General features: G+C 39.8%; 1 protein-coding gene across 2 annotated transcripts in view; it reads left to right on the forward strand.

Moving 5' to 3' along the window:
* The first annotated feature begins 862 nt into the window (after positions 1 to 862).
* Positions 863 to 17,356, forward strand: part of ZSWIM5 (zinc finger SWIM-type containing 5) — a 214,023-nt gene continuing 197,529 nt past the window's right edge. Inside the window, exon 1 of one of the 2 annotated variants that reach the window (XM_046023252.1) lies at positions 863 to 1,579. In XM_046023252.1, coding sequence (XP_045879208.1) covers positions 985 to 1,579 — 595 coding nt within the window. In that variant the 5' untranslated portion in view covers positions 863 to 984. The remainder of the gene's footprint in view (positions 1,580 to 17,356) is intronic. The other variant, XM_046023261.1, reaches the window with a different exon arrangement.

Here is a 17,356-nt window from a genome sequence, read left to right on the forward strand (position 1 = left end):
GCAGTCCGACATTACACAAATATATAAAAATATGTGTACAATTTGTTATAAGTAATACAAAGGTGTAAAAAAACAAAACAAAACTGAGTCAGCGAGGGAAACATGCAAGACATAATTTAGACTGGAGGCAGAGGACCAGAGAATTCTATCAAAGCCACACAAAAAATTGTTTTGTTTCCTAGGACGCAAGGTGCTAAACCCGCCAAAACCTGGGAGGGAGCAGCCGCCTAGGCGGTGAGATCTTGGCGCCCCAGTGTCCAGTCACCGGCTGGCGCAACTTTGCCCGGCTCTGGAGGGGACCGCCGACTTTATTCTACACTATTGTGACATGAGGAGAGTTTCCACCATTCGAACTTACCGATTTTTTCCTAGTGTCTTCCTAGCATCTTTCTGCCGGCTCCTCTGCTCGGCCGTGACAGTCTCCTGACTTGTTAATTCTACCATAGCAGCCTGATTTTGAACTTTCCCTCTGCCTGTGCCCGGCAAGCCTAGAATTCACGGAGGCGGCTCCTCCGAAAGCTTGCGGCCTGGCTATTTCACTTGACCACGCAGTGCACCCCTCTCTGGCCAGGCGGCAGGTGGGTTAGAGGCGCGCTGGCCGGCGACTGTGCCCTGCGCTCCTCGCCCCTAGGTGGCCGTCGGCCCCGCGCAAGCGCTCGGCGCGCGTTCTGGGCTGTCTACGCCCGGCGCGCGCCGCCGGCCGGCGCTCGCTCTCGCCCCTTCTCGCGCCCGTGGCGGCCCGGACAGCGCGCGCCACCTTACGCTCGTTCTCAGGACGCCCTCGCCGGCCCTTGCGGCGCGCGCACCGGGCCGGCCCAGGCTCCCCACTCGGGCCGGCCGGCTCGCGGGTTTGCTCGCCCCGCCCCTCCCCCGGCGCCGCAGTTGGGCGCTTGCGCGGGGCGCGTGGCCGTGGCCGGGGTCTCCGCCGCAGTCGGTGCCGCCGCCGCTACCGCCGCCGCCGCCTCAGTCAGTCAGTTCCCAGCAATGGCGGAAGGAGGTGAACGAGAGGAGCTGCTCTCTCCGTCGCCGGTCTCTCCGGCTAAGCGCCTGTGCTCGTGGCCCAGCCCGCAGGCTCACCACCCTCGCGGTTCGCCCGGGGCGGCCAGCGGTGGGGTGGGGGGCGTTGGCGGCAGCTGCCTGGCCCCCGGGGCCCGCCCCCACCTGCAGCCCGAGTCCTTGCTGGACTGCGCCGCCAAGACGGTGGCGGAAAAGTGGGCGTACGAGAGGGTGGAGGAGCGCTTCGAGCGGATCCCGGAGCCCGTGCAGCGCCGCATCGTCTACTGGTCTTTCCCGCGGAATGAGCGGGAGATCTGCATGTACTCCAGTTTCCAGTACCGTGGCGGCCCCGGCGCCGGAGCGGCTGGCGGCTCCGCGGGGGCTTCGCCGGCCGAGGAGGGGCCGCCGCCGCCCCCCGGGGCCGCCGCTCCGACCGGCTCCGCCCCCGGGGCCGCCGCGGCGGGGTCGTCCGGCGGGCTGGGCACAGCGGCCGGAGCGGCGGGCGGCGGCGGCGAGGGGCTGCCGTTCCGCCGGGGCATCCGTCTGCTGGACAGCGGCTCGGTGGAGAACGTGCTGCAAGTCGGTAGGTAGTAGCCCGGCTCCTCTCTGGTGCCTGGCCTTCTTTTCCGCAGGTGCCTTCTCTCTGCAGGAGCCCGGGGCCAAGATTCCAGCTTTCTGCCCAACTCTTGTTCCCCTGCTGAAGGACACACTAGTCACATAAAAAACTTTTCTCAACATTTCATTCAGGTCCACTGCTGCTCTTTCCCCCACTCGCCCTCTACCCCGTTTCTTTTTGTTCGAAGAGCAAATAGATCTCCTTTTTACTCTCAATTCTGCACCCCACACCAAAGCAAAAGGATGGGGAGGAATGCCTTTTTGGATGTAATGATTTCAGAAATGCGTTTTTCTAATTTAAGTTTAGAGAGAAGAGAATTCTTAGTGAATCTGGAGCAAGCAGTCTTACAGGGAATGTTTGAGGGACAGGCTGTCAAAGGCAATCTGTAGTCTTTACAGATTGAAGCTGGGTATAATTAACTTTAAAATCGGAAAAACATCAACAAAATATTGTGCATTTCAAACAAGTAGAATTATACGCTTTAATTTTTTTTCCCCTTAGACCAGTGGTACTTGGGAATCTAGGCTGCGGTCTTAACAATAACCGAAGATGGAAATGTGACAGCTCTCTTCTCCACACCCCCACCCAAGGAAAAAAAAAAAAAAGCCACACAATCTGGAGTGGGGGTGGGGTCTGTCTTCCTTGTCAGACTAGGGTAAATCAAAAGCTGGTCACGTTGGGTTTTTCAAATGCTTCTCATTTAACAAGTCTTCAGATTTGCTTTTGTTTTATCTTTTTATTGGTGGGAAAGTGAAAAATGATTTTTTTTTCTTTTACTCCTCCAGATCTTCTAGTCAATTTGTTAATCTTACTAAATACATAAATACAGCAGTAGACCTGATGTGTGGAATGGTTAGGGAGAAAGGGGGAAAAATGACATTGTTTAACATTGAATTGCTGTCTGGAAAATTAAAACACTGATTTTTTTTTTCTATTCGGATTATTGTAGCTTTCTGGACATGCACATTATGCATTTTATTGTACAGTATATGCTCATATTTATTGAAAAAATACTGATTTTTGAAAGGAGTTGGAGAAAGGTTGTTTTTAGAATTAAATAAGTACTGAACACATACACAGGCATGCCAAACATCTAGCTCTATTTTCCCCAGGTAAAACTAATATATTTGAAATTTTTTTCTTTTAAAGAGTGGTGCATTGTGTTTCATATAAAGTAATCTGCTTATGGCTATTGAGAATCATTGAATCTTCTGTTTCTTTTTAAAACAACAGTGTACCACAATTTGTTTTGCAAATGTGAAATGTAAATTTATCTAAATTTATCTTGTGTCAGAATACAGTGACAGTGGATTGACAAAGTTTTATTTGGAAAAGGCTAGCTAGTGCTTTGTGCATTTGTATTTTTGAAAGAATGAGTTGAATAATCAGATAATTAAAGTGTACAGCTTGAGTACTGAAATACTGAAAACATGAAAGTGAATGTAGACATTATTAGTCTGCAAACTTTATTTGTATGAGTTTAGATCAGTTAACTTTTAAGATTCTTGTTAAGATATCTTGTTAAGATATTGAAAAGTGTCAATTTAAGTGGTTGTTTTATAGTAAGGGATGGATTTGAAAGAATTTTTAAACTTGGGGCAAACGAGGGACAGGAAGAGTTAAAGAGATATATTTTGTAAATGACTATAATTGTCAAGTTCCAAATAAAATCATATTTTGTGGGTGATGCAGTTCATGTTTAAATCAGATATTTTTCTTTCATGGTATGATAGTTGGCATGCTTATTGGGGTAATGAGCTCTTGTATGAGAGTTTTGGGGTCTGGAGAAAAGACACATAAGCACGTTTTCTGATTCTTACTGTGGATTTATTTCATAGATGAAGGTAGGAGAATGAATTACTTACGTTAGTAATGCTATTTGAGAACCATGAGCTGTGTAATCTTTATTTTTCTTACCTTAATTTATGCTAATGAGTGTGAAAGAGGATATTCCATTCCTAGCATTTTGAGTTCTGTATCTTAGCATGAATCACCATTTATTATGTGAAATTAAGACTCATCCCTCATATCTTAAACTTAAAATATGAGTATGTGACTTAATGTACATGATAGGTTTTATAAAAGTATTGCCAAGAGACTAGTGAGGAAATGATTTATATATAGGAAGATAGTAATAGTGTTTTTCAGTTTGTAACGTCAAACTCAATTTAATTACTCAGTGGTCCTAATTTAAAAATGCTACATATTTCCTTGATGTTGGTAAGGCATAGTTATAACCTCAGAATTGGGAAGTTACTGAAGTCTGATGGTTTAGAAAGGAAAGGAGTTTAGGGTATTTTTATAACAATACTCCTTTAAGGAAAGGATTCATAAGGAGATTTAAATGGAAAACAAAAAGACCTCAAAATAAAAATATGTAAGTTTTTAAAAATGAAGAAAACAGCACAACACAAAACAAATTTTGAAGGAAAATAGACAATAACAAAAAGACCTGTGCAAAGAGTAGGTATACTACGTTCCGTAACTTCTGATTCCTTTCCACATGGAATCCGGTAATGGGAAGTCATGGGCTTGTTGAAAAGCAAGTACTCTGTAGAAAACATCAGATTTTGAATCAGAACTGAAACTTTCCCAGCTTGATGTAAACAGATTGGAGAACTATATAGGCTATTATGCTCAATGGATGCATTTCTTCTACATAACAGTACTGAATCAGAAGTATTGTTCCTTTTAAAAAGGGAAAATTGTAAATTAGTCTTTTCATGTACATCTGTAAATTTAAAGCTGTGTGAAAGACTTACAGACTGATCTCTCGGTTATTATGAAGGTAAAAGAGTTCAGATGTTTTAGGTATTTGCATTTTTAACCTGTTTAAGAAGTCCATGGAAATTATCAGTAGTATAGACTTTGGGAAAAAATACTTATTCAGGAGTCTGTAGATGGTATAAGAATGGGATGATTATAATTTACTAATAGTTTTAAGAAGTTGACCTTTTTTTGCAATTCATCATATCTTTTTTTTTTTTCTTAAATAACTTATCTATGCTTGGTAAAACTTAAGTAGGTTTGTGACTTCTCAGGGAAATCTGGATTGATTCAGTGGAAAAAAATCATTAACATGACTAAGAGGAAGTATCCAGGGGTCTTCGGATGGTCTGACAATGCTCTATCACTGAACCTAGGTTGTCTGTTGGATATTCACCTTATACTAATTCTTTTTGCTCTTCCATTCCTTTTGTTCAGTACATTTTCTTATGTCTATTATTTTTTTTTAAAAGATTTTATTTATTTATTTGACAGGTAGAGATCACAAATAGGGAGAGAGGCAGGCAGAGAGAGAGAGAGGTGGAAGCAGGCTCCCCGCCAAGCAGAGAGCCCGATGTGGGGCTCGATCCCAGGACCCTGGGATCATGACCTGAGCGAAAGGCAGAGGCTTTAACCCACTGAGCCACCCAGGCGCCCCTCTTATGTCTATTATATCTCACAAATGCTGTTAAAAATAAATGCAATTGTGTTTTTTTTAAGCTTTTTTTTTAAGCATTAACAGTTTTTCTCTCATATGCAGAACTATTTATTTGGATGTTTAGATTTTAAAAAATTAGGTAAGCGCAGTCAGCGACCTTCTGTGCTGGTATATCTTAATGATATAAATTCTTATATATTGTGATGTATATCTTATGTTATATCTATTATATATTATAATTTACATATGTATTCAAAAATTTTCATAGATTATGACAATTGATGTCAACACAAACCCCATATTTTTAGTCCATACGTTTTCTAGTAAGTATAATTTGTCCTTGGATAGTCTTTAAGACAAGAGCCACAATGCTATGTACTACCTTACATGAAAGAAGTATAATTACAAAGACAATAATAATTAGAAGATCCATTTCATAGCTTAGATATCAAATAATAAGTTTATAATTATGAGAACTTGTACATTATCAATAAGCTGTGAAATTTTTCTATAGTACAACTTTTGTGAAGTGCATTGTGACAAGTATTACAGTTGTTGATTTTTTTTTAAGATTTATTAATTAATTAATTTATTTGACAAACAGAGATCACACGTAGGCAGAGAGAGAGGAAGGGAAGCAGGCTTGCCACTTAGCAGAGAGCCCGATGTGGGGCTCCATCCCAGGACCCTGAGATCATGACCTGACCTGAAGGCAGAGGCTTTAACCCACTGAGCCACCCAGGCGCCCCCAGTTGTTGATTTTTGTATATGATTTGTTTTGATCTGTATTTTTTGGGGGAACAAAAGATATCCTCATCTAAAAAGCTTTATAGCATTGTATGTAAGCTAAAATAGTTGTAAAATCATAATAAAATTCATGTGAGGAAAAATGAATTTATATTTAAGCTGTTCGAGCTCAGAAGGTAGCTGCATACTTTAAGGGATATGTGGAAAAATTTTTTAGAGTAGAAACTTACCAAATTTTAAAATCACATTACTTTTTTTTTAAGCAATGAGTTCTCTCCTTTTACCTCCCCTAACACATCACAGAAACAAACATCTTAATATTTAATAAATATTTGTTGAATAGGGAAGGTTAAGAACAGACTTCTCAGTGTTATAAGACTTAAAAAAGAGCGAAGCCTTTATTTTTAGTATTCATGTCGTATTAGAACATAGGGGGAAACTTCATACCTGTGCATATTAATAAACTGATAGCATTAAGTAGTATGAATGTTACATTTGTGTATTGTCTATGTTTACTGTTTTGTGTGAAGGCTATGACTTACCATTTTCTTCAGTTGAAAGCTTTAGATGAATTATTATTGAAGGTGATTTTCTCAAAGATAGAGCTTTAGATTTTCAAAAGAGTTTTTATTTAAATTATAGTTAATTAACATATAGTGCAATATTGATTTCAGGAGTAGAATTCAGTGCTTAGAGCTCTTAGATTTAAAAGATAATGAGTAAACTAAAAGACAGTGGATTTTATTTTAGAGTGTATCTCTATTTTAGGAATTAAAAAAATATATATTATTGAAGTGTGAGTACAAACTCTAAATTTTGAAGTGAAAGGGCTAGAAATTTATTTATGCCTATGTGAAACAATTTCATTTCTCTTGTTTCAGCAATGGCTGTTAAAAATTAAGATGTTAACTGTCAGTGTCCTACTATGGTGATGGTTATATGAATATATGTAAATGTGTTAAAATATGTAGAACTCTTCCCAAAAAGTCAAGTTTACTATATTATACCTTAGAAAATAATTTTTAAAAATCAAGGCATTAATGTATCTATAAATTAATGAATATACAAGAAAGATACTGAAAACGCTGTATTAGTATCCTATGGCTGCTGTAACAAAGTGCCACAAACTGGGTGACTTAAAACAACACAAATTTATTGGCTCATAATTCTGGAGGCCAGAAGTCTGAATCAAGATATGGAAAGGCCATGCTCCCTCTGAAACCTATAGGGGAGTCCTTCCTTGCTTTTTCTAGCTTCTGGGGGTTTGGAACTCTAATCTCTGCCTTTGTTGTCACATGGCATTCTTCCTATGTGTCTCTGTCTTCACATGGCCATTTTATAAGCAGTCATATTGGATTAGGGGCCCACCCTGCTCCAGTGTGACCTCATTTTAACTAATTACATGTGCAATGACCCTATTTCCAAATAAGGTCACATTCTGAGGTACTGGGGGTTAGGAATTCAAGCATACCATTTTTAGAGGGACACAATTCAACTTATAACAGCTTCTCACACTTACTTCTTGTTGCATAACAGTTTCATGTGAATTTTAAACTTTTTTATATTGGCTATGGCTTAAATTAGAAATTACCACATTCATTTTATTAGGTAAGCATTATTTTAATTTAATTGATTCAGTTTGCATGATTCATATTATTTAATATTTTTAGTACACGTGAAACTTTTTTGTTGAGTAGGTGGTTATAAAGGATAAACCTGTCATTTTTAATAAAAAATGGTGATTGTGCAATACAGCACTCAGGGTATACATGCAAGGATGAACAGATTACTGTGAGGTTTTTGGTTTTTTTTTTTAATGTGTATCCTTTATAACCTGTCTTTGGAAATAGGTAACCCTCAAAGCATATGAACCTTTTCTTTTTTTTTTAAGATTTTATTTATTTATTTGACACACAGAGAGAGATCACAAGTAGGCAGAGGCAGGCAGAGAAAGAGGAAGCAGGCTCCCTGCTGAGTGGAGAGCCCAAAGTATGGCTTGAGCCGGGCTTGATCCCAGGACCCTGAGATCATGACCTGAGCTGAAGGCAGAGGCTTAACCCACTGAGCCACCCAGGTGCCTCGCATATGAACCTTTTCTTAACCTGTTTCCAGACCTTAAGTTAATATGGTTTAGAATTAGTGTTTGATATTAGAAATCGACTACAATCCATTCCAGACCACTTTTTTTTTTTTTAAGGATTTTATTTATTTATTTGACAGAGATCACAAGTAGGCAGAGAGGCAGGCAAAGAGAGAGGAGGAAGCAGGCTCCCTGTGGAGCAGAGAGCCGGATGTGGGACTCCGGGATCATGACCTGAGCTGAAGGCAGAGGCTTTAACCCACTGAGCCACCCAGGCGCCCCCACTTTTTTTTTTTTTTTTAAGATTTTATTAATTTATCTGACAGAGAGACAGAGAGCACAAGCAGGCAGAGTAGAAGGCAGAGGGAGAAGGAGAAGCAGGCTCCCGGCTGAGCGGGGAGCCTGACACACGACTCGATCCCAGGACCCTGGGATCATGACCTGAGCTGAAGGCAGTTGCTTAACCAACTGAGCCACCCAGGCACCCCAGATTACTTAAAAAAAAAAAAAAAGATTTTATTTAATTCATTTGTCAGAGAGGGAGAGAGAAAGAGCGAGCGCGCACACAAAAAAGGGTAGCGGCGGGCAGAGGGAGAAGCAGTTTCCACACTGATCAAGGAGCCCAATGCAGGACTTGATTCCATGATTTTGGGATCATGAACTGAGCTGAAGGCAGACACTTAACTGACTGAGCCACCTGGGTGTCCCTTTCCATTCCAGATCACTTTTATGTGAATTTTCTACCTTGTAGTTTATTCATAGGCTTATTTCTTTCCTGATAGAGGCAGCATGCTTCTTGGCCACTTTTAACCTATCATTGAACTAGTATGCCAGGGAGATCACACTCATTTTTATACTAACTTTAGTATTGTATTATAGTATGCTAAATTACTCTGGTATTTTTCATGATCATATGTAGCCAACTGATTAATTTTTGGTTTTCAGTATTAAAAAAAATTGTCCCCTTAGAATGTATAACGTGATATGCTGTGTTTGTGTTCGATAAATGTTTATTGAATAAATGAGTATATTGTTATAATGACTTTTTTATATTTATGTAGTATGGACATCTCTCTTCATTGATTTATATGTAATGGGAGCCTCGGTGATACACTGACAATTTGTAATTTCTAGATGTTTCTGATTTTTGAAACATTACATAGATTTTAAAAATGCCACTTATTAACTAATTCTTGATTCATTCATTGAATTTTTTTGTAAAGATTTTATTTAGAGAGAGTGTGTGTGAGAATGGGGGGAGGAACAGAAGGAGAGGGAAAGAGAGAATCCCAAGCAGACTCTGTGCTGAGGGTGGATCCTGATGTGGGGCTGAATCCCACAACCCCAAGATCATGAACTGAGCCAAATCAGAGTCCCACACTTAACTGACTGAACCACCCAGGCACCCCTCATTCATTGACTATTTAGTTACTTGTTTTGTGTAAGGCTCAGTAAATAACCATTTTCCTGTTTTTAGTGGACCTCATTCCAAAATATTTTGTATTTTCCTGCCTTAGAATATAAACCCAAGTTGGACACTAAAGCCTAAGGGTCTAGGGACTACATTACGTTGACATTTATGTGGGGGTTATAAACTGAGTGGGTACTTGACTCTAAGAGATTCTCTGAAACCTATTTTTGAAGTTTTTTTTTTTAAACATTTTTAAAAAAGATTTTATTTATTTGACAGACAGAGATCACAAGTAGGCAGAGAGGTAGGCAGAGAGAGAGGAAGGGAAGCAGGCTCTCTGCTGAGCAGAGAGCCCGACTCGGGACTCGATCCCAGGATGCTGGGATCATGACCTGAGCCGAAGGCAGAGGCTTTAACCCACTGAGCCACGCAGGCACCCTATTTTTGAAGTTTTATGTGTGTGTGTGTTTTGGTCATTTGCTTGTTTCCCATTGTAATGGAGTGACAAATGTGGTATCAAGGCAGTATAACATTGTTACCCTCTTTGAAAATAGTAGAATCAAAAAATGAAATACCCGTTAACCCTTGTGTTTTTCTTGCTTTATGAACAGTTATTTATATATTTATTATCATTTAGTCCTCAGGGAAATGCAAATTATAACATAAGGAGATACTACTACTACTACTACAACACACACACACACACACACACACACACACACACACACAGTAGTATGGCTAAAAATAAAAGACTGCCAATATCAGTGCTGGCAAGGATATGGAGCAATTAAGAACTGTCTTACTGGGGGCGCCTGGGTGGCTCAGTGGGTTAATAAATAAATAAAATCTTAAAAAAAAAAAAAAAGAACTGTCTTACTGTATTTGTAAGTATGCAAAATGATATAGTCACTTTGAAAAACAAGTTCTTATAAAGTTAATCATACACTTAATCGTAAGATTCAGGAACCCTATTCCTAGGTATTACTTAGAGAAATGAAAAGATCTGTTCATAAAAAGACTTGTGCTTGAGGGGAGCCTGGGTGGCTCAGTGGGTTAAAGCCTCTGCCTTGGGCTCAGGTCATGATCCCAGAATCCTGGGATCGAGCCCCGCATCCAGCTCTCTGCTCTGCGGAGAGCCTGCTTCCTCCTCTCTCTCCCTGCCTGCCTCTCTGCCTACTTGTGATCTCTGTCTGTCAAATAAATAAATAAAATCTTTAAAAAAAAAAAAAAAAAGACTTGTACTTGAATATTCAGAGCAGCTTTATTCAGAATAGCCTTAAACTGGATACATTCCAAGTGCCTATCAGACAGGTAAATAGATAAATTGTATATCCATACAATAGAATACTATTCAGCAATAAAAAGGAACAGACTATTGCTAGCCTAGAAGCATGGATGATTCTAAAAAGCATTATGCTAGGAGTGCCTGGGTGGCTCAGTCAGTTAAGCGTTTGCCTTTGGTCAGGTCATGGTTTAGTCCCGTGTTGGGCTCCTTGCTCGCAGGGAGCCTGCTTCTCCCTCTTCTTCCAGCTCAGTGCGTGTGTGCTCTCTCTCTCTCAAATAGTACAATCTTTAAAAAAAATAAAAAATTAAATAAAAAGCATTATGCTAAATAAAGGAAGCTAGACCAAAAAGAGTACAGGTGACACAGTTTCATGTATATGAAATTTTAGAAACCCCAAAGCTATAGTGACAGAAAATAAGTCAGGAGTTGCTAGGGTACAGGGGAATGGGGTATGAGGAAACCTTTTTGGGTGATGGAAATGTTCCATATCATGATCATAGTAGTGGTTACATGACTGTACTTACTTGTCGAAACAGTGAATTTCATACACTTAAAATTGGTAAATTTTATGGAATGTAAATTATACTTAAAAAATTTGATTTTAAAGGAAAGAATAGTGGGTTTCAACCTCAGTTTCACACTAAAATCCCCTGGGCAGATTTTTTTTAAAGACAGTGTCCATCCAGGATTCACCCTAAATTAATTAATTGAGAATGAGGATTCAACTTCAGAATTTTAAAAAAGTTTTTAAACTTATTGTAGGCAATGAAAACATTATGTCATATTTATTACACAAATGTTATGCACCATGTCATCTTTCTTTTCTACTTCAATTTATTCTGTTTTACCAGTCTTTAGGTTTATTTATGGACTTCAAGGAAAATTATTTTCTTACCACTTAAAGAATTTGTGCCTGTGTTTTGGAAAGGTCTCATGTAAAAGTATATAAATTCTTTGTCATTATCACCATCAGAAGATGCTTGTCTAAATGCAATGCCAATGTATAGTTTTCTTCATGTTTGTTCACTTATTCATTTGTGAAGCTTGTATTTAACATTTTATAAAAAAGATTATTTATTTATTTATTTATTTGACAGAGAGAGAGAGAGATCACAAGTAGTCAGAGAGGCAGGCAGAGAGAGAGGGGGAAGCAGGCTCCCTGCTGAGCGGAGAGCCCAAAGTGGGGCTTGATCCCAGGACCCTGAGACCATGACCTGAGCCGAAGGCAGAGGCCCAACCCACTGAGGCACCCAGGCACCCCATATTTAACATTTTTTAATGTTCTGTGCCACAGAGAACATAATTTCTAGATATAAGGAGTACATTGTTTAATGTAGGATACACATGTAAAATGACATTTAACCCATTTCATAATAATAGAGGTAGTTACTATGGAGGGAAAGAGTAGGAAGTGATTAACTGAAGAAATGGGGACAGTTGGATGTATTGCTCTATTTTTTTTTTTAAAGATTTTATTTATTTATTTAACAGACAGAGATCACAAGTAGGCAGAGAGGCAGGCAGAGAGAGAGGAGGAAGCAGGCTTCCAACTGAGCAGAGAGCCTGATGCAGGGCTTGATCCTAGGACCCTGGGATTATGACCTGAGCGGAAGGCAGAGCCTTTAACCCACTCAGCCACCCAGGTGCCCCTATTGCTCTATTTTAATAGAATTCCAGTTATAAGAAACATTGAAATTATGTCTAATATTACAAAAAAATAGGAAAGCAGCATTTATTGCTTATAAGTTAGATTAACCCTTCATGAAATTTCCTCTGTATTGACATTTCTATGCCTTGTAATACTCTAGTCCATAGTGATTCAAAAGAGTAACATCGGTAGGAAGGAAGATGACAGAAAAATACCAGCTGTTAATCCTTTTTTCTCAGAATAAATGTTACAGATTTCTGTCTTTAGAATAGCTTTGTTATCTTCATATAATCCCCCTTTTTCCTTTGTTTTTTTAAAAGAGTATTGCTTCCTTTAGGTATAACTATATGATAGAGCCAATCAGCAAAATGGATTTTGGTCTATCCATTCATTATCAGTAGTCTGTAAGCAACAGAGAAATGTATTATGTCTTTGAAAGCCTTGGAGATAATTATGTTTTTTTCCCTATTCATTCATGGTTTTATTGAATGGAAGCCTGCAGCATTAATACATTCAGGAAAAGCCAGGCTGTCAACACCTGATAAACTGACATGACTGGCAAGCATCATGTACACATTGATGTTAGCAATATAAAATTCTTTCTCACACTATGGTTCCCTATTGCAAAAAAAAATCTTGCTGATTTTTTCTTTCACTCAATATTATGTTATTATATTTTTTGCTACCATATATATCTATATCTACCATATATATTATTATATATATTACCTAATATGATACAGGGTATATATTATATAATATGATAATATTATATATTATCACATATATGCAGGGTCTATGCAGTAGGTAGCCTCAGAATTCTGGCTTCTTGCTGTATCTGTTTCATTACCTGTAGATGGACAGAATGATGATACCAACCATAGTTTCGAAGATAGATTATCTTCTTTTTTTAAAGAGAGTGCCGTGTGTGTACCCTCGATCAAGGGAGAAGGTGAGGGGAGAGGGTGGGGCAGAGGTAGAGAGAGAATCTTAGGCAGGCTTCACGGCTGAGCCTGAGGTGAGGCTCTATCTCACAACCCTGAGATCATGACCTGAGCTGAAATCAAGAGTCGGACATTAACCGACTGAGCTACCCAAGTGACCCTCGGGATAAATTAATAGGTAAAATAATTAGAACAGGGCCTCGCACTTATTAGGTGCTATGTAAATATTTGGTATCATTAATATACTACAACTACTGAAAATATTCTGTATTTGTTACCTTTCCTTCTTCAACGTTCTCCCGGCCTCTGAAGCCTTTTCAGTCTGACTTGTGCTTTCATTCAGTGTATTAAAATTGATCTCTTAAAGGTCACCAGTGACCTCATGATTGCCAAACACAGTATCCTTTTTCCAGTCTTCATCCTTCACGACCTCTGTAGTCTATTGCATCTTCTTCTTGAAATACTTCTTAGATTTTAGTTTTACTTCACTGTTTCGGCTTTCTTTCCGCCTTCCTTCTTTTATCTCTTATCCTACAAAATTGGGATGTATGTTGGGGTGCCTGGGTGGCTCAGTGGGTTAAAGCCTCTGCCTTCGGCTTAGGTCATGATCCCAAGGTCCTGGGATCAACCCACCATCACAGCGGGCTCTCTGCTCAGCAGGGAGCCTGTTTCCCCCTTCTCTCTGTCTGCCTCTCTGCCTACTTGTGATCTCTGTCAAATAAACAAACAAACAAAAATCTTAAAAAAAAAAAAATTGGGATGTGTGTTTTGCCCCAAGCTTGCTTGCTTGCTTGCTTTTCTTTCTTTCTTTTTTTTTTTTTAAGATTTTATTTATTTATTTGAGAGACAGAGAGTACAAGTGAGGGCTTGGGGGAAGCAGGCTTCTCGCTGAGCAGGGAGCCCAGTGCCGGGCTCAATCCCAGGACCCTGGGATCATGACCTGAACTGAAAGCAGACATGTAACCTCCTGAGCCACCCAGGTGCCCTGCCCCAAGCTTTCTTTTTATTTATTTATTTTTAAAAAAGATTTTATTTATTTATCTGACAGAGAGATCGAGGGAGCACTAGCAGGGGGGGACAATGGGGAGAGAGAGGGAGAAGCAGACTCCCCGCCCAAGCAGGGAGCCAGATGTGGGGCTCGATCCCAGGACCATGGGATCATGACCTGAGCCGAAGGCAGACGCTTAACCATCTGAGCCACCCAGGTGCCCCTGCCCCAAGCTTTCTAATTTAGCAATTTATTTATTTCTATAGCTTTAATTACTATTTTATGAACCCAAGATAGCATCATGTAATGTAGTGGTTTAGATTTTGTTTAAAGCAACTCTGCTACTCATTTTCAAAATTAAATCTTAGATGGTATTTCAGGTTTTGTAGCAGAAAATTTGAGCAGTTTGGAGGACTGGGAAGGGGCCCACAACTCAATCAGCGAGGCCAGCTTCTTTTTGCCCCTGTGAAGCACTTCCAAATAATAGTGTTGGGATTTGAAGTCAGGAGATCTGCCTTGGTTTTCTTTTCTTTTCTTTTTTTAAAAAATATTTTATTTATTTATTTGACAGAGAGAGAGACACAGCAAGAGCGGGAACACAAGCAGTGGGGTGGGGTGGGAGAGGGAGAAGCAGGCTTCCTGTCAAGCAGGGAGCCCGATGTGGGCTAATCCCAGGACCCTGAGATCATGACCTGAGCTGAAGGCAGACGCTTAACGACTGAGCCACCCAGGCGCCCCTCTGCCTTGGTTTTCTCAGATGTAAAAGTGTCAGGATTTTTGTGAGATTTTATTTTATTTTTTTTTTTTAAAGATTTTATTTATTTATTTGACAGAGAGAAATCACAAGAGAGGCAGGCAGAGAGAGAGGAAGGGAAGCAGGCTCTCCGCTGAGCGGAGAGCCCGATGTGGGACTCGATCCCAGGACCCTGAGATCATGACCTGAGCTGAAGGCAGCGGCTTAACCCACTGAGCCACCCAGGCGCCCTTGTGAGATTTTAAATAAACTAATATATGCAGAAGCACTTTATAAATGTCATTGTGCAAATAATATAACTTAAATCTATGGTGTTTCTTCCTCTGGAATTCAAGATCAGCATATATATTTGCCTGTTAGATATTTCTAAATTGTTACTGTACTAGCCACTGAAAATCAACATGTCTGGTAAAGGATTAACGTCCAGAATATATATATACACACACACATATATACATATATATGTATATATATACACACATATATACATATATATGTATATATACACACACACGTATATATGTATATATATACACACGCACAATATACATATGTATGTATTTTAAGACTTTATTTATTTATTTGAGAGAGAAAATGAGAGACAGCATGAGATGGGGGAAGGTCAGAGGGAGGGAGAGACTCCATGAGGAGCAGGGAGTCCAGTGCGGGACTTGTCACCGCATTGAGTCACCCAAGCACCCCAAATGTACAGAATATATTAAGAACTCCTACAACTCAACAACAAAAACAATGGGCAAAGGAGTTGAATAAATACTTCTCCAAAGAAAGTAAGCAAGTGATCCATAAGCACATGTGAAGATACTTAACATCACCAATTATTAGGGAAATGCAAATGAGAACCGTAAGGGACATCCCTTCATATCCATTAGGATAGCATATATAAAGAAAACCAAACACAGAAAATAACAAGTGTTAGTGAGCATATGGAGAAATGGAAACCTTGTGCATCACTATTAGGAGTATAAAGGAGTGCAGATGCTGTAGAAAGTGGAATGACTGTTTCTCAAAAAATTAAACATAAAATTATCATATGATCCAACAATTCCACTTCTGGGTATATACCAAAAGAACTGAATGTAGGAACTTGAATAGATGTTTGTGCACTCATGTTTAACAGCAGCATTAGTCTCAATAGCCAAAGGTGGAAGCAACCCAAGTGTCCATCGACAGATTAATGAATAAACAAAATGTGGTATAGACATAGCATGGAATATTATGTAGCCTTAAAAAAGAAGAAAATCCTGATAGATACAACATGGGTGAACCTGGAAGACATTGTGCTGCTTTTCAGATATGTAAACTTGGATGACAAGTTACTTAACCTCTTTGTGCTTCAGTTTCTTCATCTATAAAATGGAGATGCAATACTGTCTCAGAAGATTTATATCACAGTTAAATGTGTTAGAGTATTCAAAGTCAGCTTGGAATTTCTTACACATTTTAGGGGTATTGTGAATCTTAGTTCTCTTTCTTTTCTCCTTTCCTGCCTCCTAATAGTCTATACCTCTATTTTTTGTTTTAAAGATTTTATTTATTTGATAGAACAGAGAGACAGAGGGAGAAGCAGACTCTGTATCTCTCTTCTAAAAAGTGCCATTTCCGTATCTACTTAGTTGAAATTAAACACCTTCCACTTTAGTCCTATGCATTGATCAGCAATTGTTTGAGTACCTATTATATTCTAGGCTCTGGTGTAGCCATTGGAGACATGGCAGTGAATAAAACAAAGTTCCTCTTTTCATGAAGCATACATGTTAGTGAGGGGACAGACAACACTTTCCATTTTCAGTCTGTGTTTTAATTGTGACAGGTGTTATCTTGCCTTTCAGTCTGCAGGCGCTTCCATGTCAAGGACTGTATCCTGCATTATATTTAGCATCTAGCACCACACCTAGTAGGTTCCAAAATGACCTTTTAAGAGGTCTTTGTGGAAATGAATTACAAACATTATCTTGTTCATTTCTATAACTTCCTTTTTTTTCCCGTCAAGATTTTATCTATTTATTTACTGAGAGAACGTGCATTTACATGCATTAGTCAGGGTAGAGGAAGAAGGAGGAAGGAAAGGGAGAAGAATCTCAAGCAGACTCCATACTGAGTGCAGAGCCCATTGTGGGGCTCAATTGCACAACCCTGAGATCATGACCTGAATCAAATCAAGGGTAGGTTTCTTTATTTCTTTCTTAATATTTTATTTATTTGACAGAGAGAGAGAGAGAGGGAACACAAGCAGGAGCAGTGGGAGAGGGAGAAGCAGGCTTCCTGCTGAGCAGGGAGCCTGAGGTGGGCTTCCATCCTAGGACCCTGGGATCATGACCTGAGCTGAAGGCAAACACTTAATGACTGAACCACCCAGGAGCCCCAAGAGTGGCTGACTGACTGAGCCACCCAGGTGCCCCCTATGGCTTTCATAATAGTGATTTCTAGCACTGGCTGCTTTAC

Source organism: Meles meles, chromosome 1 (genome assembly GCF_922984935.1).
Source record: "Meles meles chromosome 1, mMelMel3.1 paternal haplotype, whole genome shotgun sequence".
NCBI classification, from domain to species: Eukaryota; Metazoa; Chordata; class Mammalia; order Carnivora; family Mustelidae; genus Meles; species Meles meles.